The sequence below is a fragment of the Prionailurus viverrinus genome, chromosome B4 (genome assembly GCF_022837055.1).
Source record: "Prionailurus viverrinus isolate Anna chromosome B4, UM_Priviv_1.0, whole genome shotgun sequence".
NCBI lineage: Eukaryota > Metazoa > Chordata > Mammalia > Carnivora > Felidae > Prionailurus > Prionailurus viverrinus.
The window spans coordinates 65832104-65857612 of record NC_062567.1 but is presented as its reverse complement, the minus strand read 5'-3'; the positions used below and the strand labels follow the sequence as shown (position 1 = coordinate 65857612).

Here is a 25509-nt window from a genome sequence, read left to right as displayed (position 1 = left end):
AACCACTCCTTATGGTTCATGAACTCTAGCCACTCATTTGTATCCCAGGAGCTCTTTCCAAAATAAGGATAAAAAATGATCCTTATAAAAAAAAATGAGGTTAGATTGGGAGAGAGCCAAAGCATAAGAGACTCTTAAAAACTGAGAACAAACTGAGGGTTGATAGGGACGTGGGAGGGAGGGGAGGATAGGTGATGGGCATTGAAGAGGGCATTTTTTGGGATGAGCACTGGGTGTTGTATGGAAACCAATTTGACAATAAATTTCATATATTAAAAAAAATGATCCTTGTATCAACATGTTGACACATTACTTTCAGACTTGGCAAAGAGAGGAAACACACACACACACACACACACACACACACGCATGCACAAATATACATGCTCATACTTAGAGAAATTCACAAGATGTATGCACCTTCTTAATTTTTTTTAATGTTTATTTATTTTTGAGACAGAGAGCGACAGAGCATGAACAGGGGAGGGGCAGAGAGAGAGAGGGAAACACAGAATCCCAAGCAGGCTCCAGGCTCCAAACTGTCACCAGAGAGCCCGAAGCGGGTCTTGAACCCACGGACCGTGAGATCATGACCTGGGCCAAAGTCAGATGCTTAACTAACTGAGCCAACCAGGCTCCCCTGTATGCACCTTCTTAACCTCATATAACTTAACCTGCACACTCCCCCAGACACCTAGAATGTGAATAAATGAAGGCAAAGAATTCATTATCTTGCACATATAAACCTTCTGAAAAATATTTTTTGACTGAATATTCTTTTATTTTTTAAGTTTATTTGAGAGAGAGAGAGGGAGAGAGGGAGAGGTAGAGAGGGAGAGAGGGAGAGATGAAGAAGGAGAGAGAGAGAGAGAGAATGAGAGTGGGGGAGGGGGACATACAGGGCAGTGGAGAGAGGAAGAGTGAGAGAGAGAGAGAGAGAGAGAGAGAGAGAGAGAGAGAGACAGGAAAGGAGGGAGAGGGAGGGGGAGAGGGAGAGAATCTCAAGCAGGCTACATGCTCAGCATGGAGCCTGATGTGGGGCTTGAACCCACATCCCCGGGATCATGACCTGAGCCAAAATCAAGAGTCAGATGCTCAATCCACTGAACCACCCAGGTGCCCCCACCCTAATATCCTTAAAACAAAACCAAAAAACAAAAGAAAAATAACCTCCATAAAGAACAAGAAAAAGTATTTGTAAAAATTAACATCTTCACTTTCTTTCCTATATGGCCTCTTCTCCAGAGAATAAATAATAAGCATATTACTATCAAATTCTTTTCAAGGAGGAAAAAGGACTACAGAGCATGCTTCCTACAGATCTGAGGTTCAGACTTTATGAAACAAAAAATTACATACATATCCTTTTTGGTTTTTTTTATATTACAAAGCCACCCCCATGTCAAGAATTAATCTGAATATGGTAAAGATGATATTCAAGTACACTAAGTTGTGATCTTCCTAAGAGATCAGGTTCCATCAGCTGCTTCTGGTTAAATACGTGAGAAAGATCAAAGCTAAATCCCTACAATGACACAAATATTATTGACATGTATAGTACAAATGTCTTAGGAAAAAAAATGGTGGAGACTATATAAACTGGGATGGAGACTTCTTTAGTGAAAAAGTTGCATACAGAAAGACATCAGGAATATTAAAATTTTGGTAATCATACTCTCAAAGCAGAAAGCTTTCTTCTTCAAGTTATTCCTGGAATGGGATTTAAAATTCTCCCTTGAGTCTCTATAGTAAAGCTTACACTTAAAGACCTTGTTTAAGCAGGTTAGACATTTCCGGTACATTATGAATCCTAGGATTTACCAGTTACATCCTGAGAATAAAGGAGAAAGTGGACCCAGAAAGCTTAAAACTGACAAAAGACAGGAAATTCAGAGCTAAAGACAAAACTACCTGTAACCTGTTCCACTAAGCATTTCAGAATCTTTTAACAATGGAATTTATTATAAACTCTACATGCTGCAAGAAAAGACATAATGATCACCTTATTTCCTTATTTTTTTTTTATTAAGTAGGAAACTTGATTAATACTATAATTAATTTGAACTTGACTTTCTGGCTTAAAGAGTTATTGGAACCATTAACTACATAGGTCTCCATTATATGTTGGTTCATGGTTACTATTACTCCAAATAAATTGACCCGTATGTTCTCACTGGACATGATAAAGTTGATTATGATGAAGCTGAACCTTATCAAGTTTAAGTGGTTGTTATTCACTGACATCCTTTAATTGTAGTAGTATATTTATTATATATAACTCCTAGAAGAATGTTTGGCATACAGTAGACTCCATAAATATAAGAGCTATTATTGGTCTTTATAACCATTGTTGCCCTCATTATTAAGATGAATATAAACAGCCATTTGGTACCTGATTTATAGATGTGTTAAAATATATTTTATGAGTTCTCTCTGTATCAGACATGTTATGTATTAGTTACAGTCCGATAATTTATTTGATAGCTCATGATTCCACATTATGAAATATTTAATCATGTAAAATACTGCTAGAGTATTCAGAATGTTTTTACTTTTATATGAAAATCATTTTTCAACTGTTTACTTGCATAAGAATTTTCAGCCAACCAATTCTTTCAGCTCTAAGATTCTTTCCTACCACGCATAGCCTGGGAACCTACTTTCATCTTAGGGCTGCCTTAGTATGCTTCGGTGACCTAGTTCTGAATCAGTAGGATCTGATATTGCTAGACTTCTAATTTGGATCCAAAGGAAAATTATATCTCTTGAAGAGGAGATAACGCATTAAAAAGTTCTGGGTTATAAAAAGAAATCTGTACTGAAAGTTCAGTAAGAAGAAAAGCAGACTTTTTCTTTGATCACTCTTATCTGTTGGAAAGAATTATGCCTCTAAAAAAATAACACCCACACATTCAGTAAGGTGAAAGGCTTTGTAACACAGTGTATCTAGGCCATGAGTACCTGGTTAGGGCTCTTATTAATCTCTGTAACACTATAGCAAAGCATTGTGAAGGGAGGTACACGGGTGACACTGGCCCTATACAACAAGAGTAACATTAAATTTGAGTATGCCAAAATAATCAAGTGTGTTAATGTCAAAAGAAACAGCAAACTACTTACTGTTTCCTCTAGAGAAAATTGGGTAAGACAGGAAAAGTATAATTGCTTTGTGACAGCCACATGTGTAAAGGAAATTTAGGGAAACTTTTCACATCCATTTAGTACATATTTATTGCACACTTCATCTATGTGAAGCATAGGGTTTTAATATGATGCCAGATTTGCTTTATCCTTTAGCTTTGCATGTATGTATTCATTCAACAAACAACTGAATGCCCACTGTGTATCAGGCGGCATGCTAGGTGTTGATGATACAGAGAAAGGTAGCATCTTTGCATTCACCATGGTGTGAACAGAAAAGGATACTGAAATGGACAACAAACACAAAGTTGTGTAACTTCATTAGACATCAAGGAATTGTGCATACACCACTTCACTATACACCTTAAATTTAAGACAACGCACAATACTTTGCAAGTATGTGGAGTCACTGGAAACATGCAAGTATGTGGAGTCATTCTTACATTGGTAAGAATGCAAATTGCTGCAACCATCTTAACAGATCTGTTTGGCAGTAATTACTAAAGTTGAACGTGTACATATCCTATGATTCTGCAATGTACAAAATGTACTCCTGGTGTGTGTGTGTGTGTGTGTGTGTGTGTGTGTGTGTGTGTCAGAAATGCATGCATATGTTCACCAAAAGATGCATACGATAATGTGCAGAGGACTGTTATTGTAATAACCCAGAATTAGCAGTTCCACTGATAGTAAAAGTGACAACTAAATTGTGGTACTTTCAAAAGGTGAAATCCGCACAGCTGTGAGAATGAACAAAGTACAATTAGTTGCAACAGTATCAGTGAGTTATACCAACACAATGTTACATAAAAGAAGCCATATTCTAAAGAAGACCTACTGAATGATTATATTTATACAAAATTCAAAAGTAGGCAAAACTTGGAGGAAAGTAATGATGGAACAGGAGAATACTGGAGACTCCTGGGGTGCTTGTAATGATCTGTTTCTCCACGTGGTTGTTGGCTGCATAGATGACTTCACTCTGATCATTCATTACTCTAGGCACCTGTGATTTGTGACTCTCCTATAAAAATTTATTTAAAATTAAGCACTGAGCACCATTCTTGATTTAAGATGAACATACTGTGGGCAAGTGAAGACAAAGGGAAAAGTAACTAGGTTGTCACCACCTTCTGGCAGTTTTCTACTTTATTTGCTACAGGCCTTCATTACCTGATGTACGAAGAATTGTGATAATCACCCACTAGTGTTCCTGTCTCAAGTACCTTGACTTTTTAATTTATTTGCACATTCCAGTGAAATCTATTTTCTTGATTAATCTTTTAATCATTGCTTTACCTATGTCATTCTCTTGCTCAGATATGATCACTGACTACTCACTCCCTTCTACTATAAAAATTAAACCCCTTAGCCAAACATACAATGCCTTCAGTTAACAGGATCAACATCTGACTTCAACTGACTTATATGTTATCTACCTTGAATCACCTATTTAACTCTTAACGGTAGGTAGTATCAGGAGATGTTCAAGAGCACAGACCAGGAACTCTCATTCTGCGACATTGGCAAATTACGAGATATTCCTGTGCCTCAGTTTTCTAATCAGTAAAATGGGGATACTACTAGTACCTATATTACCAAACTCACGAGAGGTTCGTGGGGATGCAATGAGTTAATACCTGTAGACATCTAAACAGTGTTTAACCTGTTATGTATTGGCTATTATTTTGTCGTTATATAATTAGCAAAAATGGCTGCCAGGCAAGACACAGTCAGTCCTGCCTCGCCACTTGGCTCATGGCATTCTTCCTAAACATGGAAAGCCCTTATTCCATTCACACTTCTCTTTGAATCTATCTCTCATCTTTCCTTTAAAGGCCCTTTCAAGTATCATTTCATTCTTAAAGCTCAAGGCCATCATAATACAGGGAAGTCTTTTTGGTGAAACCCCTGCACCAGTCATGCATCATGGGTTTTATTTTGTTTTGTTTAATGCACACCTATCGCCTGTCTTGATTATTCAATTAGCTGAGGCATATATAATCACTAAAAGGTCTTTCTACCTCCAGCAACAAAAGCCTATTGTCATTCAACTGTGTATTTATTTACTCAAGTAAATTGTGTGGGTGGTAAACTGACAATCTTTTTTTTCAGCTTTTTTCAGAAGTATAAGTCACAAATAAAATTGTAAGATATTTCAAGTATATGCTGTGGTGACATCACATACATATACATCGTGAAAGAAGTCCTATCACCTACTCACTTACCACATCCATCACCTCACTTAATCATACCTTAATCATCTTATAGATGGAAGTTTGTATCCTTTTATGAACCTCTCCCAATTTCTACCACCTCAAATCACTATACAAATATAAGTTTCATATCTACACACAGTGAACTATCAGAAAGATAAAACAATCCTACTGAGGTGCCTGGGTGGCTCAGTTGGTTGAGCATCTGACTTAGGCTCAAGTCATGATCTCATGGTTTGTGGGTTCAAGCCCCATGTCAGGCTCTGGGCTGACAGCTCAGGGCCTGGAGACTGCTTCAAATTCTGTGACTTCCTCTCTCTCTGTCCCTCCTCCACTCATGCTCTGTATCTGTCTCTGTCTCTCTCTCAAAAATAAATAAACATTAAAAGAAAATAATCCTATTTATAATTGCATCAAAAATAATAAAATAATAAAAAGATCATAAAATCTTTAGGAATAAATTTAAAGCAGGTGAAAGATATGTACAACGAAAACTGTAAGACACTGATAAAAGAAATTGAAGAAGACATAAACAAATGGAAAGGTAATTTGTGCTTTTATGGCTTAGAATAATAAATATTGTTAAAATGGCCATACTACCAAAAAAACATAGAGCTTCCCTATCTAAATTCTAATGGCATTCTTCACAGAAATTCAAAAATCAATTCTAAAATTTGTACAGAGCCATAAAAGATCTCTGAATAGCCAAAACAATCCTGAGAAAGAAGAACCAATCTAGAGGCATCACACTTCCTGATTTCAAACTATTACATTACAAAGCTATAGTAATAAAACAGTATGATATTGGCATAAAAACAGATACACAGATCAATAAAAGAAGACCCCAGAGATAAACCCATGTACATATGATCAATTGACTTATGACAAAGGACCCAGGAGTGCATGATGGAAAAATGACAGTCTTTTCAATAAATAATGCTGGGAAAACTGGGCACCCACATTCAAGAGAGTGAAACTGGACTTCTATCTTAAACCACTCACAAAGATCAACTTAAAATGAATCTAAGATTTGAATGTAATACCTGGAATCCTAAAACTCCTAGAAAGAAAACATGGGAGATAAGCTCCTTGACATCAGTCTTGGCAGTGATTTTTTTTATTTGATATTGAAAGCAAAGAAAACAAAAGCAAAAATCAGTAAGTAGGATTCTATTGAACTGAAGAGCTTCTGCACAAAGAAAATCATCAACAAAATGAAAGGCAACCTATGGCTTGGTAGAAAATATTTACACATCATATAAATGGAAAAGATTAATATCCAAAATATAGAAAGAACTTAGACAACTCAATAGCAATAAATAAATAAACAAACAATCTGACATAAAAATGGACAGAGGGACTAAACAGACATTTTTTTTCAAAGAAAATATCCAAATGGCCAATAGGTACATGTGTTCAATATCACTAATCATCAGGAAAAGAGAAATCAAAACCACAGTGAGATATCACCTACTACGTGTCAGAATAGCTGTGTACTCCTAAGGTGAAGATATCAAGTGCTGGTGTGGATTCCTGTGTACTGCTGGTGGGAATGCTAACTGGCGTAGCCACTGAAAACAACACGAAAGTTCCTAAAAAGTTACCATATGATCCAACAATGTTGCTTCTGGGTATATATGCACCCTCCAACAGACTAAAGCAGGATATTGAAGAGATATCTACACTCCATGTTCACAGCAACATTGTTCACAATAGCTAAGATACAGAAACAATTTATGTGTCCACCGACAGATAACTGGATAAAGAAGATGTGGCATATAATACAACGGAATACTTATTCAGCCATGAGAAAGTAAGAAATCCTGCCATTTGCAAGAACGTGGATGAACCTCACAGACATTATGCTAAGTGAAATAGACTGAGACAAATACAGCATGGTATCACTTATATATGGAATCTTAAAAAAAGGAAACAGTACATAGAGACAGAGTAGAAAATGGATTATTTTTGATATGAGGAACAAGTTTTTATTAGCAAGTAATTTCTACATGTGATTTCATAAGGTATATTTATTGTTTCTTTTACTTTGTTGTGATGGATTATGTGAGCAAAACATCAAATTACCTAATTTTATATAAAAATACTTTAAAAATATAGTTTAACATTACATTATCTTTCCAGCTTACTCGGTGCTAAATTTTATCCTAGTCTATATTATGAAAAAATAGTTTCCCTAGAGTGAGCAGCATGGCCAGGTGCTCATCTAATTTTAGGAGTTAAAGTTTTATTCCTATACCTTTTAGGCAACAGAATTCTTTATGATATTTTTAACATAGGGGCGCATGGTTGGCTCAGTCGGTTGAGCTTTGGACTCTTCATTTTTGGCTCAGGTCATGATCTTACGTTCGGGGGTTCAAGCCCTGCATTAGGCTCTGCACTGACAGTGTGGAACCCATTTGGGATTCTCTGTCTTCCTCTCTCTGTCCTTCCCCTTCTCTCTCTCAAAAATAAATATTAAAATTGTTTTACACATATATTGAATGATATCTATTCTTGGGTCATTTTTTTATTTGAAGATAACAATATATTGCCTCTGAGATGCTGATTATCAAAAGAGTGATAAGCTTTTTCTTAATAACACTGTTAACTGCTTAAGAATAGGGAAGATGATTAAATATACTGTCCATAAAGCCTTTGGAGTGGGACATGGCCACAATAATTCACAGGATTAGAAGGACCAGGTACCACATCCATCCAACACATGTCAGTTGCACTTTTCTTCTTTGTGATGCTTTTTATCTTTTTTAGAAAAAGACTGAGTGCAAACACAGGGGGGAGGGGGAGGGGGAGGGGGAGGGGGAGGGGGAGGGGGAGGGGGAGGGGGAGGGGGAGGGGGAGGGGGAGGGGGAGGGGGAGGGGGAGGGGGAGGGGGAGGGGGAGGGGGAGGGGGAGGGGAGAGGGAGAGGGAGAGGGAGAGGGAGAGGGAGAGGGAGAGGGAGAGGGAGAGGGAGAGGGAGAGGGAGAGGGAGAGGGAGAGGGAGAGATTAAAGCAGGCTCCACACCCAGTGCAGACCCCAACGCAGGGCTCCATCTCACAACTGTGAGATCATGACCTGAGCCCAAACCAAGAGTCGGCCACTTATACAGACAGCCACCCAGGTGGTGATCCTTTCTCAAGACAGTGGAAAGAACAACATTTTAGAAAAGAATGGAGAAATTTTTATTCATGTCTGTAAAAAAAAAAAAAAAATCTACTAGAAACCTAACAGCATGTATTCTATGAAAGCACAACCTTTCAAAACTTGCCTCTAAAAGTTCCAAGCACAAGCTTAGCGAGTTGTTCCTTAAGCTTCCACAGAATGCCTCACAGCTGGGGTCACTGTTAATTATTCCAAGCAGCTCTCACCATGAGAACTTCAAAGAGTCTCCCCAGCCACTCTCCAGTGCTCTAGGAAGCTTCTATCTTTTCACCAAACCATTTACAAGGCTTGGAAACATTGAAAACATCTTTCATCTTTTCAGTTCCTCTGTAGTTAGTCATGTTTTTGTGTAATTCCATGTTTAGTCCAGTGCCATTTTCTGCAAATCTGCTTTGCAGGCAAGCATGTGAATACCGTCAGCTTTACTGTGTTCTTCAAGTTCAATAACGAAAAATCTGTGTTAGGGTGAAGGCAAACATACATCCTCAGATCCAATTCAAGCATTTATATAAACTGAATTTGAAACATTTTGTTGGAGATTTGGGTTCTTTCTTATTTACAGGATAGAAGAGTCTAGAGAAAGATAATTGTTTCAGTCTGTTATCACCGGTTCTTAGAAATTTTTAAACCTAAACAGTAGGTCTTTCAACTTCTGATTGACCTTATGATACAGACACAAAGAGAAGGAATAGGATGTAACAGGGATAGCCTCCAGGGTCTGCCCACCTGGCATCTGAAAAACCTTTGCATGTAGACCATAGAGCCTGAAATTTTGAGCTCAAGATCCATCCATTCATTTCTTCTACTATTCAAAGAAAATTAACAGAATGCCCACAGTCTTCCAGGCACAATGCTGAGAGCAGGAAAGATGCTGGAGTTATTAAGTTCAATAAAATCCTAAACTGCCTTTTACTTTTTAAAATTTTATTTATTATTTTTTAATGCTTACTCTTGAGAGAGAGAGAGAGAGAGAGAGAGAGCGCCAGCGAGTATGTGTGGGGAGGGGCAGAGAGCGAGGGACAAAGAGAATCTGAAGCAGGGTCCACATTTTCAATGCAAAGCCGGATGTGGGGCTTGAACCCACTAACATAAGATCATGACCTGAGCTGAAGTCGGACTCAGGCTCAAATGACTGAGCCACCCAGGTTCCCCCAAACCCTAAACAGCTTTTTAAAGAAACCCATGCATTTGTCAGAGGAGAAGAACAAGGAAGAATGAATACACAGAGAGCACATGAAAAATGTTATAAAAGTAAGAGGTATAGAAACATACTGGTAACAGGGAGTACACAGGTGGACTATGAAGGGCTTTAGGAAGGGGAGGATATCAGAAACTTGCCAGCTACAGAAGATGTAGGGGAGGGGCAAGAACACCAGGTCAAAAGAAAAGAAGGAATAAGAAAGAGGAGGAGTTTCATATGACTCCAACAGTAGATGGTCTAAAAGCAAAAACTAAAGAGTAAAGGTTTTCAAAGTCCATTTTGCTTCACTAATAAATGTGGATTTTATCCTACTGTCAACAGAATATTAATCAAGGACCTTAAACAAAGGAGTAAAACAATGGCCATCCTGACAGGAGTAGGCAAACTGACTGCAAATGGTAGAGACTGGGCCAGGGAAAGTTCACTCAAGAAGCTACCGTGCTCAAGGTGAAAATGGAAAAAGCATGAGAATCATTAAGGTGAAAATGGAGAAATTCTGAGAATCATTAAGGCATTACTTCCAGGTAAAGTTCACATACCCTGAGTGGGGCCAATTTTTATCATTCAAGTTTCTATTGGTACAAATGAATTTAAAGTCATTCTTTCAGGGGTGCCTGGGTTGCAGAGTCGGTTGGAAGTCGACTCTTGATTTCAGCTCAGGTCATGATCCCACAGTTGTGGGATCAGGCCATGCTCAGTGTGGACCCTGCTCAAGATATTTTCTCTCTCTCTCTTTCTGTCTCTGTCTCTCACTCTCTCTCTCTCTCTGTCTCCCTCCCTCCCCCCTTCTCTCTCTTCTCTCTTCCCCACAAGCACACTTACTCTCTTACTCTCTAAAAAAACAAAACAAAACAAAAACAAAAAAACAAACAACAACAACAAAAACATATTTTCTTTGCAAAAGACAAATGCTGCAAAGAAATAAGACCATGAGAAAGAAGATGCCAGAGGACCAGGATGACGGAGGGAAAAAGTAGGGCAAAAGTCAGTGAGATATGGCCTACTTTGAAATTTTACTTCACATCAAGTATAGATCTTATTTTAATGTTATGGGGAAGTTCTGATTCAGGGTGGCAATGTAGAAAGATCCTGAACTCATGGACACACTGAATCTACAGATACATATGGAATAATTTCCTGTGAAAAAAACTAAAGTTGGCAGTGACCCCTTTCACATTGAACAAAGGAGAGGAAAATGACATGGAAGCAAATAGGAAATGCTGAAAAATAGTCTCTCCATAATCTCTACCTCCCACGCTGGTGCACTGACCTAGAATCAGGAGAAAATGCAAAACCCAAAGCTTCTTCCTGAGGAGTGAGGCGTTTGCACCCTATACTGGACACTCCAACTTTTAAGACTGAGAGACAACTCTGCAAACATTTGGCCTTGAAGACAAATGGGGTTTGTGCCCATGAGACCTGGCAAACTGAGAGTGCATTAAAAGCTGGGACGTAAGACCTGAAACCATAATACTCCTAGAAGAAAACATAGGTGGTAATTTCCATGACATTGGTCTTGACAATAATTTTTTGGACATGACAGCAAAATAGCAACAAAAGCAAAATGAGCAAGTGACACTACGGCAAACCAAAAAGCTTCTGCATGGCAGAGGAACCCATCAGCAAAATGGAAAGGCAACCCAAGGAACAGGAGAAAATATTTGCAAATCGTACATCTGTAAGGACTTAATATCCAAAATACGCTAAGAACTCCTACAACTCAGTAACAACAACAAAACAAACAATCTGACTAAAAATGAGCAGGAAATCTGAATTAGACCTTTCAGATTTTCCAAAGAAGACATACAAATGGCCAAAAAGTACATGAAAAGATGCTCAATATCACTCATCATCAGGGAAGTGCAAATTAAAACCACAATGAGATCTCACCTCACACCTGTCAGAATGGCTATTATCAAAAAAACAAGAGATACCACATGCTGGCGAGATGGTAGAGAAAGGGGAGACTTTGTGCACTGTTGATGGGAATGTAAATTGCTGCTGCAGCTACTGTAGAAAACCATACAGAGGTTCCTCAAAAAATTAAAAATAGAACTACTATATGATCCATCAATTCCACTTCTGGTTATTTATCTGAAGAAAATGAAAACACTAACTCAAAAACATATCTGCATCTCCAAGTTCACTGCAGCATTTTACAATAGCCAAGATACAGAAAGAACCCAAGTGTCCCTCAGTGGATGAATGGATAAAGACATTGCATATATATCACGTGCACACCAACAATGGAGTATTATTCATCCATGAAAAATGAAATATTGCCATTCACAATGATATGGATTGACTTTGAGGGCCTTATGCCAAATGGAATGAGTGAGACAGAACAAGACAAATACTGTGTAGTTCTCAAAAACAAATAAAACAAGCTCATAAATACAGGGAACAGATTTGTGTTTGCCAGAGGTGGGGGGAAGGGGTGGGCAAAATGGTTGAAAGGAGTCAAAAGGTACAAAATTCCAACTATAAAATAAATAAGAAGTGGGGATGTAATGAACTGCATGGCGACTATAGATAATACTACTATATTATATACTTGAAAGTTGCTAAGAGAATAGAAGTTCTCATCATAAGAGAAAGAAAATTTTGTAACTAACCATGTATGGTGACAATGTCAACAAGACTTGTTGGGTTGATTTTTGCAATATACACAAATACTGAATCATGTTGTACACCTGAAACTAATACAACATTGTATGTATGTGATTATACCTTCGTAAAGAAAATCAGGTCATAGGTGCTCTGATGAGTTTTTTGTAGTGCAGAATGATGAGGAGAATGGGAACCACAGACCTTTTGACTTTCTTTTCACCGTGTGCAAATACACAGTGTGCAAACAGCACAGTCATGTGTGGTGGGTCCGTTTCCACACACAGAAGTTTAGCATTTAAAAAGAATCAAACTCTAGTTCATACCCTATAAATTTAAAATAAATAGTGCTTAACACATTAAAGCTTGACAGTGTAAAAAAGACATTTCCAGCCTTTTCCTTGTAAGTTAAAATAAAACTATACTTATTTTTTTTTAAGTTTATTTCGAGAAAGAGAGTGTAAGCAGGAGAGAGGGAGAGAGAGAATCCCCAGCAGGCCTGGACTGTCAGCACAAAGCTTGATGCGGGGCTCAATTTCAAGAACTGTGAGATCATGACCTGAGCCAAAATCGAGTTGGATGCTTCATTGACTGAGCCAGCCAGTCACCGCCAAACAATACTTAATTAATAATGGAAATTCAGTAGAATGGCAAAACACTATAATTATATAGATAGAAGATATGAGTTACTAGTTATTTTTACCCTCATAGTTATAGGAAAGAAATGGAGAATAAGAAAGATTGAAAATCTCTGCAAGGCAATCCAGTATAAATTCAAAGCCAAGACCCCAGTTCAAAGTCCATGCCCCTTCCTGAAACTACAATGCTGTCTTACATTCACAGATTCTATTACTTTACTAACCCTATGTTGTGCTTTCTTAAAATGAATTGAACTACTCCTGGGAGAACAGGAAAACAAGGCTTATCCTCGTTTCAGTGTCATTTTGCTAAGATCACATGGTGATGTCCGTTTAAGATCATAATGATTGAAGGAGCAACTTCCCATGAAGGCCTGCTTTGCCTTGTGCAGGCAGCAGATGGGACCGCCTTACCACAAGCTTCTTGAGGACAGAGAATGGTTCTTATTGCTCTTTATTTCCATAGTACAGAGATGCTGCCTGGAACACATAGGCAATTAATACTTGTTGAACGGCTGAATTAAATCATAAGTGCATAGTTACAAAATTTTCCCCACAGCCCCTCTTGTATCTGAGTGTCCTTACGAATATATGAAAATGTATGAGTTACAACCTCCTACACTTACTCATCCAAACTGTGGTGTCTATAGAAATGGGGATGACTAAAAATTGGGGAGACAGTGCCCTGGATTCTCCAAGAAAGGAAAATATCTCTGCACCCACTGTCTCTGTGTTCTGTGGAACAAACTACTTGCATAAGCTGAGGGACACATCAGGCTCATAATAGTGGGTTCTAAGAACCTGCCTTGTGCTGGGCAATTTGTATACATGGTAACCATGAATGGCATAGAAACTGAGTACAACTGGCTTGCTGGAGGTCATACACGTTTAAAGAGGCAGGACAGGAATTCCAGCCAGAGCTCCTTGACTCCAGGATTCATGCTTTTCCCACTGCAACACAGTACTTTTCACCATATGTTAAAATATACAATTATATAATGATAACTATATCATGGTAAAACAGCAGTCAATTTAAGTAGCATTCAATCAGGATTACAAATCTCATACAATGTAATTCTTTACCTGATTGACGATTGCTTTCAGTTCTTTCTTCTTTCAGACAATGTTATTTGAACAATTAAAAAACACTTTAAAAAATGTGGGATGATAATATGTTATGAAAGAGTTCAGTGATGTGTTCAAATTAAATAATAATTTATCAAAAAAACTAATTGCCCACCAGATTTACAAGCGACCTACAAAACTTGTAAATGCTTCCGAAGCATACACAAATTAGCATGGCTGCTTTATAAGGCAGGAAGGTGCACTGTGCCATCAGGCACACACAGAGGGAGCACCCTGCAAGTTTGAGACAACAGCATTCCTGAATGTTTAGCTCTCATCTGCATTTACATCTCCTGTGTTAGCACCTATAAGTGAACTGTGCAGAGACTTACACAAACACAATAATCATCAAAGATTTTTACTCTAGCAGCGCAGTGCTGGAGAAATAAAAGACGGTGGAGTTGGCAGTCTGGAATAGTTAAGTCCTTGTGGACACATTGCATTTGTAAAGTTCTTTCTGCTAGTATTACACTCATCACTTTCTAGAAAGTGCTATAATGACACTGTTCAATGTGAGAACTGTTTCTAAAGTATATGAAAATGCCTTGGGTGCTGCATTTCACTATTTATTTCAGACTAAATAGAAGACTTTAATATATACACTACAGAAAACTCTTTCTGCTCCACACTGTTCTTCCCATAGACTTCACAGTCTACTCCGCCCCTACTCTCTGGTCTCCAGAAGCTAAGAAAGGGTGGACTTTCCAGTCACCCAGCATTGGCTAGGAGCTGGGGGTGGGGGGAGGGGGGGGAGAAGAAAGTGGGAACAAAGAGCCGTGAATGACCCTCCACCCTTCTATTCACTTTCCCACTCTGGGGTTAAGGTTGTACTGCCTGCTATCAGTGACACAGAAATAATAACAGAGGAATAATTGCTGACAGCAGCAGTGAACTTTGATTCTCTACTCCCACACACCCTGCAGGCATCCTAACATGATGATAATCATGGTAACAGTACTGTCCTCTTACAGAATTGTGCCCAAGCTTCTGATAGTATCAAGAGTTTTCTGTGGCTCCTTTGAGTCTCGAAAGGGTGTAAAACAGCATGCAAATGATGCTTTTATTGGAAATATCCTCTGGTGAATTCCTGGTCTATGTGAACTTCCGCCATGTTTCAAAATGCCTTTGACAAGGTCTTCCTTTTCAGTCTCCGGGGATACTCTGACACCCAATACTGTAACTTCAACATCACAACAGATTTCTATTTTGAATCTACACCATACATATTTTAACAAATATGGATGTGTAAACATCTAGAAACTACTAAACATAATTGTTCAAGGAGACTGACTCCAAAAGAATTTTCCTTGCACTATGTGAAAACTATGACATGGATTTACTTTATGACTATCTTTTTCCTTTTATGATCCTTGAATTTTATCAGCTTCAGTGGAATGGAGAATATTTAAAAATAATACTTTTAGAGTTGTTGGCTTTTGATAAACTTCGGTAAATTTTTATACCTAATATTTTTATTAGAATTTCTAAAATCTCTTTATGCATCAATAGAACCAGACCTTTAACATATCTACTTTTTCCTCCAAATAAAAGATTTTAAGAAATTTTTTGTTATTTTGTAAGAGTACATAAACCTATTGTAATATGTGCTTTAACCAATTCGCTAGACAAAACATTTTTAGTATATCATGAGTATAAGTAAAAAAAAAAAAAAGTCTAACGGTTTCTATTTATTTCAGTCACATCACTAAATTCAAAACATTTAGTCATGTGATTGTGGAAGTTAGCTCATATGAGTAGTTTCATAATATCTGAACTACTGTGTATTCTACTGCTAACAAATTTATTTGTTGCACCAGGTATCAACCAGCATAACCATTTCAAATTCAAAAACTGAAAAAAAACATTGCATCAAATTAGTTCAATAAATAAATCACTGAGCACAAAAAATGGAAAATAAATTACTCGATTTTAAAATGTTTTCTGTCTCTGTACTCTTTAAATTAATCCTATATTTCATATTGGTTTCCTGTTACTATAAAATGTGTAAACTTGACTGATACCATAACGGAAGATGAACTAAAATAAGTGACAGGAATCAAATGTGTCTAAATTTAATTGTTATAAGATCTTTTACACATATATATGTAAAAGATCAAGCGTGCTACTTGTGTGTGTGTGTGTATACACACACACAAAATAAAGTCACAAGTATCTATTCACTTTAAAAGCCAATGGCATCACTAAAAAACTAAATATGAGATATATTTCTAATAGTATTCCTTTTAAAATATTTCACACTATTTAATAGACAACATTCCAAATATATGTATGTCATCCAACTCTTTTTTTAACTGTAAATGTGTTCATATGAATCAATTACAGAACTGTAACAAAAATAGGACTATTACAATGTACCCTGGCATAAAAGAGGCACTGATAAATTTCTGTCATTGAGGCAAGTTTTAAGCTCATCAAGGTGAAATAATAATAATACTGCAGCTAGTTATAAATTATAATTTAGACTAAAATGGTTGATCTCTTTGCTCTTTATATGATTTGAATAAGGTTATTTTGAGATACATTAGCAGTATTAGATAGTTATCTACATGCACTTGATTTATCAACCACAGTTTTTATAAAATTACCTCTCCATGTTTAAAAAAATGTATTTTTAACAGAAGTGCTATATCACAATTTAAAAAAGAAATTCTTCTCCTCCTTTTTAATGCAACATTAATGAAGCACACCTAACATTGTTACCTAGCTGGAAAAAATGTTTTTCAAATCCCCATTACGTTTCTGTTGTGTATATATGTGAGTATATGTGCTAATTGAATATATGTATTCAGCTCCATTAGCCCTTCTAAGAGTATCAAACAGGCATTCATTTCCATGTAATTGGAAAAATCAAAATGCTTTAGAGATAAGGCAGAAAGTAACAAGGGCAATTTTTTTGTTGTTTAAATTATGTTGCCCTTTAAATCAATATTCCACAAACCTGAGTAGAAATAAAAAGTTTCTAACGTTACAAATTGCAGCATGTAAATATTTCCACTAGGCAAATTTTCAAGACAAACTGGACAGCCATCAGTGAAAGCAGGTCTGTACTATCTTGGCTACAAAACTGGAAGACGAGAATTTTAATACAAAAGACCTCTTCAGATAAAACCCAGCTTTTCAGCCAAAGACATCGCCTTTCTCTTCCCCAAAATACCTAGCCAGCTCATTTCTAGATGTTGTTGAGTTCTTTCCTGACACAGAAAAATTATTGGATCTTCTTCATTCTTTACTCTTATCCAAAGTCAAATTACTCAAAATTCAATCTTTTTAATGCACCAAGGATGAGTGAATATCTAAAAGTTTATCCAAAGTTTAATAGAGAAAAAGAACCAACTCCATCCAGAGAGTTTATATAGACATTCAGAAAGACAGCACTAGTGATGATATAACCTAGAATAAACAGAATATTTCCAAAGTAGGGGAGTCAAATAAACCTTCCAAATTTCTATTTATGCCTTTACTAATACCTTGGAAATAATTCCACTGATAAAAGGTAATCCAACCATTTTCAGTAATACCAAATACTACTATCTCAATCAGTTAAAACTTCAAAAGCACTTTGGTGGTAAATGGCAAGGACCTAAAATTCTACTATCCCAGCCCAAATTTTACTAACTTCTATAATTTACTTTCTCAACCCCAAATATTACAATAGCGCTACAGCACACATTTGAGAAAATAAAGAGTTCCCACCAGGTTTTTGCAACAGGAAAAAAAAAATTTCCCCATTGAAAAATACATGAACAAGATAATTATGTGAAACTAAGAAATGGTAAAAGGTATTGTATAAACAATTCCAAACTCTCCCTGTAACATACTAATCACAAGCTCAAAGACAGTAATATTTCCTCATCAAAAATGTTCTTGAGTAGAGATTTATCATTTTTTGAAAGGTCATACAAAATTAATCTCTTAATAATCACACAACTTTCTTCACAGTTCACAGGGACAGCAGCTTATTAAAGCAGAGACACGCATTAACACATTTGGAAACTTCAGGTGATTTATTCTTTTATCTCAATATCTAAAAATTGATATAGATTAGATATAAACTCTAGATAGATATATACCCTAATAAGTATCACATCAAGGTAAAACAGTAAGTCTGGAAATTTAAAACGTCTAAATATTTCTTCCATGTCTCTTATTGGTATTTTATTAATGTCTTACCTCAATGATTTTGTCATGAATCTCCAGGCCATCTGCTCTGTCGGCAGGTCCATTTTCCAAAATTTTTGAAACGTAAATTCCTTCCTTTGATGTTTCTTCCTTATTATTCTATAAAAAATATAACTGTTAGCAGTGAGAAAGATACCAATACAATCTTAAGTTGGATAAAGTCAATTTAGTAAATGTAACATTGCCAATCCTCACTAAACATTCAACTCTCTCCCTTAGCTGGGGATTTGGCACTGAATTTTAACTTACTTAAATACCAAATAGTCATTAATCAAGATGGCAGCTTTAATGAATGAGTCCAGCATCTCTGACAAGATTATCCATTTACTTCATGTTTTTGGGTATACATAAAAAGCCATGAGGAAAGGGTATGTAAAAGGTGATATTGACTGGCTCCTAAGTATTATTTATAAAACACCTTACTTCTAGACAGATATAGCAATTAAAAAGGGCTACAGGAAAACAAAAAGCATAACCAGTCTCACTGTATAACTGGTTTGAGATGTGGTCACAGCTTTGAAAATATAATTCAGCCTCATGATGTGGCAGATTTGGAAATACAGCTCGTACTGTATCTATTCACAGGGCAGACTAGGAGCTTGCTCAAGTGTAAAATCCCAAAAGATCAACTCTAACTGCAAGAGAACCCATTCAAGGCTAATCGTTACACATTTCCAGGTGCAATAAGCCTAATGATTAGTTAAATCTCAACCATATAACCAGTATAATACAAACAGGACATTTTAGCCAGTCACGGAAAAACAATTATATTGCAGAACTTATCTAGGTAAGATGCCTGACATACTGTAATAATCATTTTAAATGTCAATTTACTTCATGGCAGGTTAAATAAAATTATTTCTCCTTACTTAGCCTTCCTTAACATGAATTTGAAGAGCCTCTTAAAAAAGGCCAATGTCGGGGCGCCTGGGTGGCGCAGTCGGTTAAGCGTCCAACTTCAGCCAGGTCACGATCACTCGGTCCGTGAGTTCGAGCCCCGCGTCAGGCTCTGGGCTGATGGCTCAGAGCCTGGAGCCTGTTTCCGATTCTGTGTCTCCCTCTCTCTCTGCCCCTCCCCCGTTCATGCTCTGTCTCTCTCTGTCCCAAAAATAAATAAACGTTGAAAAAAAAAAGGCCAATGTCATTTAAATGTCAAACACCTAACTTGCATTTTATAAAAATATTCCTTAGGGGCAAAGAAAACAAAAATGCTATGATGAAAGACTTCTTTTCATAACAAATGGGGACTGTTCTAGAAACAGAGGCACAGCAGTCATTTGTTACTAGGTTTTTGAAATACTAAACAATAAGAAAAAAAAAATGTCATTGCCATCCTGACCTAAACATAGCATATGGCCAACAACTAAAAGATAGTTTCCTTAGACAACATCTGTAATGCAAGATGCAAAAATTTCATGGCATTTTAAGAAAATTAAAGAACATGCATCTTTTTAAACTTCACCACCTTTTTCTAGTTACAGTGAAAATTGAGTTGATGTATTTGGAGGATATAAAAGAACTCTGCAACTACAGTTTCTGGTTTAAGTTTGTAAGTCATGTACTTTGAAAACAATTGGCATCAATGTAGAAAATATTATTCATTCAATTAAATAAAGGATTTGAATTTGGGGAGCCAAAAATATCTCTAATCAACCATCTTTCTTTAGCATGGTATTGCTTATATACCTATGAAAACAATGATCCCTTATTTCAACTTATTTTAACTGTTTATTCATTCAACATGCATAATAAACTGCCTGGTCTGTGTTAGCATGTGAAAATTGAGCAAATTGACTTAATAAATAGAAGGTATAATCAGGCTATCCAGTTGCCTAGTATTTTCAAATATAAATTGCCTATACACATTATTATGAAATAGGTTTAAGAAGTTTACCAATGGGGATATACAATGTAAATAAAATGAGAAACCTACTGTGGTTTTATTAAAAGTAGCAAAGAGGGACAAGTTTGTTAGCTGTTGGGTTTTTTGGTTTGTTTTGTACTCTCAAAAAATGTAATTATGTACTGGAATATTTGCATTAAGGAATCTGATATTTGATCACAATGATTTTAAAGATTAAATCACTTGTTTTCCTCATTCAAAATCCACAGGTGAAAGCTGTCTTCTATTATTTTATAATCAAAGAGTGAGTTATGCATTAACAAGGTAGGTTACCTGATTTGGTCGACCTCCTATAATATTGAACCCCAAGGTGTCATTTTCTCTTTCTAACACAATGGTGAGTGGTTTATGTTCTCCATCCTAGAAGAAAAGGGATAAAATAACTAGGTAGGTAGGTAGGTAGGTAGGTAGGTAGGTAGGTAGGTAGGTAAATAAATAAATAAATAAATAAATGCTACAACAAGCCTTTTGAAAAAAATGTAAATAAGTGAACATTTGAGAAGAAGAAAATCTTACAATTAAGGATGGTTGAATTTGGGACATTTCTTCCTAAATGTACTTTGAAACTATGTATTTAAAAGAAACGTGCTTGTGAGAAAAGTAGCTATTTTCAAAAATGTCTGAAGACTTTGTCTTTTCACACATCAATCTATCTTTTATCCGAATGCAGCATCTAATTCTGACTTCATTGTAATTTAAAACAGATTTCTGGTGACCCTACAAGTATCCTCATTTTGTTAGAGTATAATAAAGAACCTCACAATTATTTAATGTAAAAATCTCACGTTGGAAAGTCTTGAGGGATTTAAGTAGTAGTGAGCTATTGATAAAATTCTTTCAATAGTGATATTTGGATTGTTATTGTAATGCAGGATCTAATTACAGTAATCTTAATTTTAAATAGCACTCTTACTTGGTTTTGCATAACTCCTGCAGAACTTTAAAAAGAGAGAATTTGTATTAGGTAAAACAGTATGTATTTCTTTTCCCGGCAGCCAAATAATAGTAAAACGAATAGGAATTATATCTACAACCTGTTCATTAATAGAGACCAATTTAAATACAAGGTGAGATAGTGCCAGATTAGGTAAGGTTTATTCATAGCTATGGGTATTATTAACTGTCCTGGGAAATTACATATTTGGTAATTACTTCCGAATGGTAAAATTCCATAAGCACCATCACCACCTAGTCCCAGGAGCGGTTCCCAGGGAGTGCACACAGCAGCCCCTACTGGCAGTGGGAAAACATCTCTGAGGCTCCTACAGAAGCCTTCTGATAGTCTGCAAATCATGGGCAGTTTTTCCTCACTTCTCAGAATCACAGCTCAACTTGTTGCTTGGACTTTTCTGTCATATGATTCTAGCTGTTGTTTCATCGGCCATTGCTTCCCTACGACCTTGAAACGTGGCCTGGTAACACAGCCCATTCTTGGGCCTCTCTCTGGATCTTCCCACTCTGTAAATTTACCTAGATACAAATAGGATACAGAAAGAATCAGGGATAGCATCCAGTCTCTTAAGAAGCAGTGTGCCTCCCTTTGTCAGAGCAGCAACATTTTAGGCGCTCACACTTCAGTTATCTTTTCTAGGTTCAAGGGCAGAAGGTTCTCCACTCCATGCCTGGGTTGGAGGCAGTGCAACGCGGTCCCAAATGGGAATCATCCCGTATTGCTCCTCCCTGGGACAGTGAAGAATGGAAACAGCTCCTTGAATGGAGTGCAAGTCCTGCTAAATCCCTGCTCACCATGGCAGCGACCAACAATGTCAAACACTGTGAAGAAGTCCTCCAGAAGAGAAGTAACAGCTTTATAAACAAGCCTCTTCACACGGGGTGCTGCAAACAGGCTTGTTTATTCAGTCTGAAAGCGGGCAGTCCACCAGCACGGTTCGGGGCCAGCAGCTTCGACAAAGAAGGGAAACAGCCGCTGCCCACGGGCTCACAGGGCTACTATGACCGCAGATGGATGTGGCTGCTCTCAGATTTGGTCCCCCAAGCCACACACACACACACACACACACACACACACTCCACCAATGATGAAATACTTAGGAAGGGAAGGATTCTTTAGGGAAGGTCGGGCTAATGAAAACTCTGCAGGTCTAAGAAATCCCATTGCTCCCTCTCCCAACTCGAGGTTTTCCTGGATTCTCACATCCCTGATAGTCCCTGCACTGAGTAGAGGCGATGCGAGCAGTTTGGCAGGGAAACTAAGTCATTCAGAGCAAAAGGTGTGCGACTGACAAGGCCGCAGGGATGCTGGGGCAGCGGGAGAGGGGAGGCAGGGTCGAAGAAGTCCTCATTTCCTGGCTTTCCTTTTCTGATTGGCTTTAGGAACAAGCCAGAGGTTGCCCCCCCCCCCCCGCCCCCCAAATAGCAGAGAGGATAGGGCAGGAAAGTGAAAGATAGGGAGCGAGGGGTCGGGGTGGCAAAATGAGTTTTCCTAATTCCTCCTCCATCGAAAAGTTGCAATTGAAATCTGTTTAACTCGTTCCAATCCTAATAAAAGTGGAAGGGAGAAATCCTTCTCAAATGCAACACAAACCCATCCGAAAGGTGCTGACAGTGGAGTAGGGTCAGGGCTCGTGGATGCTTCCCACTGCATGGTAAGGACGGATGTCACCTTCTAAAGGAATCCCCAAGTACCAGAAAGAAGCGGTCCTCTTTCCACCCCAACCGTTCCCCAGGTGCCCGACCCCTCTGCGCTTACCCGGCCGTGGCCGCCGCCCAGGTCTCTGGCGAAGTTGCGGACGTGAGCCATGTACTGGGCGAACTTCTCCTGGTACCTGCGGGCCGAGAGCTGCACCTCGCCCTGCAGCGCCCAGAGCTGCGCCAGCAGCGCCTTCTCGCGCCGCCTCCAGGCGAGGACTCGCGGCCGGAGCCCCCGCCCGCTGCCGCCGCCGCGGACGCCCGGCGGCTCCCCGCGCGCGCCCCCGCCCCGGCCGGGCCCAGGCGCCGTGGCGCAGCCCCCCCGCGCGGGCACGTCCCCGCCGCCGCGGCCGCCGGGCCCCGAGGCGCAGCCCCGCCGGCGGCGGCGGGCAGGGCCGAAGTCGCAGCGCTCCACGTGCGCCGCCAGCTCGCGCAGCGGGACCGAGCGGCCGCAGCCGCGGGCGCGGTAGTCGCACTGGATGCGCAGCTTCTGGATGAGGCTGCGCAGAGGCAGCACCCGGCACAGCTTGCCCGGCGCCAGGGGCTGGCACTGCAGCGGGCACTGGCGCCGCCGCGCCACCCAGGGCAGCAGGCAGCTGGCGCAGAAGACGTGTCCGCAAGGCGTGCACTGGGGCTCCTCCAGCACCTGGCCGCACAGCTTGCACTCGAAATCCGGGTCCACCGCTTCGGCGAAGCGCTCCAGGGCAAAGCCCATGATCGGGAGGGGAAGAAGGGGGAACGAATCGGAGTCCACTTTCTCCAAGCCCCCTGTCTCCTCCGGCCTACCCCTGGGACGGCTTTCCCGCGGCAGGGGCCGCGGCTAGTCGGAGGGCAAGAGGAGAAGGGTGGGGGGTTGTGATCCCTGAGTTTGTTTGGCTTGAAGTTTTCAGGCTCTGGCAGGGTCCCCTGACTCCGCCGTATTGACGCTAATAGACGCCACCTCAGTGACCCCCACCCCCGCCTTGTTCGCGGCTCTGCAATTTATATTCTTTCAAATTTTGTCCGCAGAGAGCTGAGGCCAGCTTACAATGGCCCTTGGGAAAGCTGTGTTTCCTTTGCCTGAACAGTGAACTTCAAGCAGTCCTCAGGCAGAGCTGATAGTGAGCACAGCGCAGATGTTGCGAAGCAACTTTTAATTCCACCAGAATGTGAACTCTTGGGGGAGCAGGATTTTTGTCCGTCGGTTTTCCGCGGAATTCTCATCGCCCCGCATCCAGTAGATCTTCAATAAATGTGTTTGAAATACATGCACTTCTGTTCTTTCATATCAGCCAACTACAAAATCACCAGATAAGTGGCTGCGACCTTAGGAAGTCACTCTGAGGTGTCTACAAGAGCCAGGCTTCTCAAATCAGGATCCAGAAATAAGGTGAGTGTAGCGAGGCGGGATAATGACTGACAGCCAAGATAGGGAAAAGGCCAGGTGCTGGCCCTAAGACACCTCCCTCCTAGAACTTGCAGGGCCATTCAAGGCCTCCTACAGTGTGAGGAGGCCAGGATTCTGTTACTAAGCAGCCTGACTCCAGATTCAATCACCACGCTATCCATCTTCTAATTCCACAGGTATTTGACCAGTGGGAATGGGAATGTGATCATCTGGGCACCTGGAAAGGAGAATTAAAGGAAAGGATTATGAAGGAAAGCCGTGAAATAACAAATCATATCTTATTTACCCTGAGTACACAGTTTAGATCAAAACTATCTATGCAGCAAAAGATCAAAGTATGTAGCATGCCAGGCCCTCCTAAAAACGTACAGTAAGGGTATCCCCCAAGCCCTCCTTACTCACCTTCTTTCACCACCTTCTGAACCTTAAGTCTGCAAAGCAACCCCATCCCCTGGATACACACCACTTATTGCCATTATCCTGAAGCTACTTCCACATGCTAGGGATGGGCTTTCTAAATTAATCATTGATGATTCCTCACTGCCAGCTGAGTGTTGTTTCCTGAAAGCTGTGTATCTTTGTATAGCACCAAAGGCATCCATTGAAACACATGAAAAAGACTCCAGGTTTTGTGCTTTAAATCCTTGGCGCTCACTGAAGAATTAGCAAAAGGCTGATTGTAGAGGCTACCGAGAACCTTCTGAGCCTTCTTTCTGGTTGAAAGATGAGATTTTATTAGAGCAGTTCAATAATGCGTGGGGATCCTGGAGTGGCTTGCCAGATATTTGATAGGCTTTTAAGCATGTTTAGAAAATAAGAGGCTGTGTTTCACATTTTATACATACAGATATAATAGCATTTGCCACAATGCTCCAAATTTCCACCTCCCCTTTGGCCAAGCTTTTGCCAGGTAAATAAGCAAACAATAAATTCCTGAAGAAAAAAGAAATAATTTAACATTAACACCGTAAACATATTTTTGTAAATTGTAGAGACCATGTAAAGCAGAATGTTGCAGAATTTATTCAAATAATTCTGGGCAGGAGGAATCGGTTTCATCTTTTTTTTTTTTTTTTTTTTTTTTAGTTATTGTAAAAGCTATGACTTTTAGCTATGACTTTATAGCTAGTCCTTGACATTGATTGTTTCACAATAAACATAATGGCCGTGAGAACATTTTACAGAGGGTAAAAAGATGGAATCCAAAAATATTTTATTGAGGTCTTAGGAAAATGAGACTTGCAGTTACTTGAAAAGACTAAAATAAAGCAATAGTTATAT

General features: G+C 39.0%; 1 protein-coding gene across 1 annotated transcript in view; it reads right to left on the bottom strand.

Moving 5' to 3' along the window:
- Positions 1–23556, bottom strand: part of PDZRN4 (PDZ domain containing ring finger 4) — a 367593-nt gene extending 344037 nt beyond the window's left edge. The window contains exons 1-3 of the mRNA XM_047868671.1: positions 22903–23556; positions 20466–20552; positions 18281–18388 (exon numbers count right to left, since the gene is read on the bottom strand). Of these exons, the coding sequence (XP_047724627.1) occupies positions 18281–18388; positions 20466–20552; positions 22903–23556 (849 nt within the window). The remainder of the gene's footprint in view (positions 1–18280; positions 18389–20465; positions 20553–22902) is intronic.
- Between the last annotated feature and the right edge of the window lie 1953 nt (positions 23557–25509).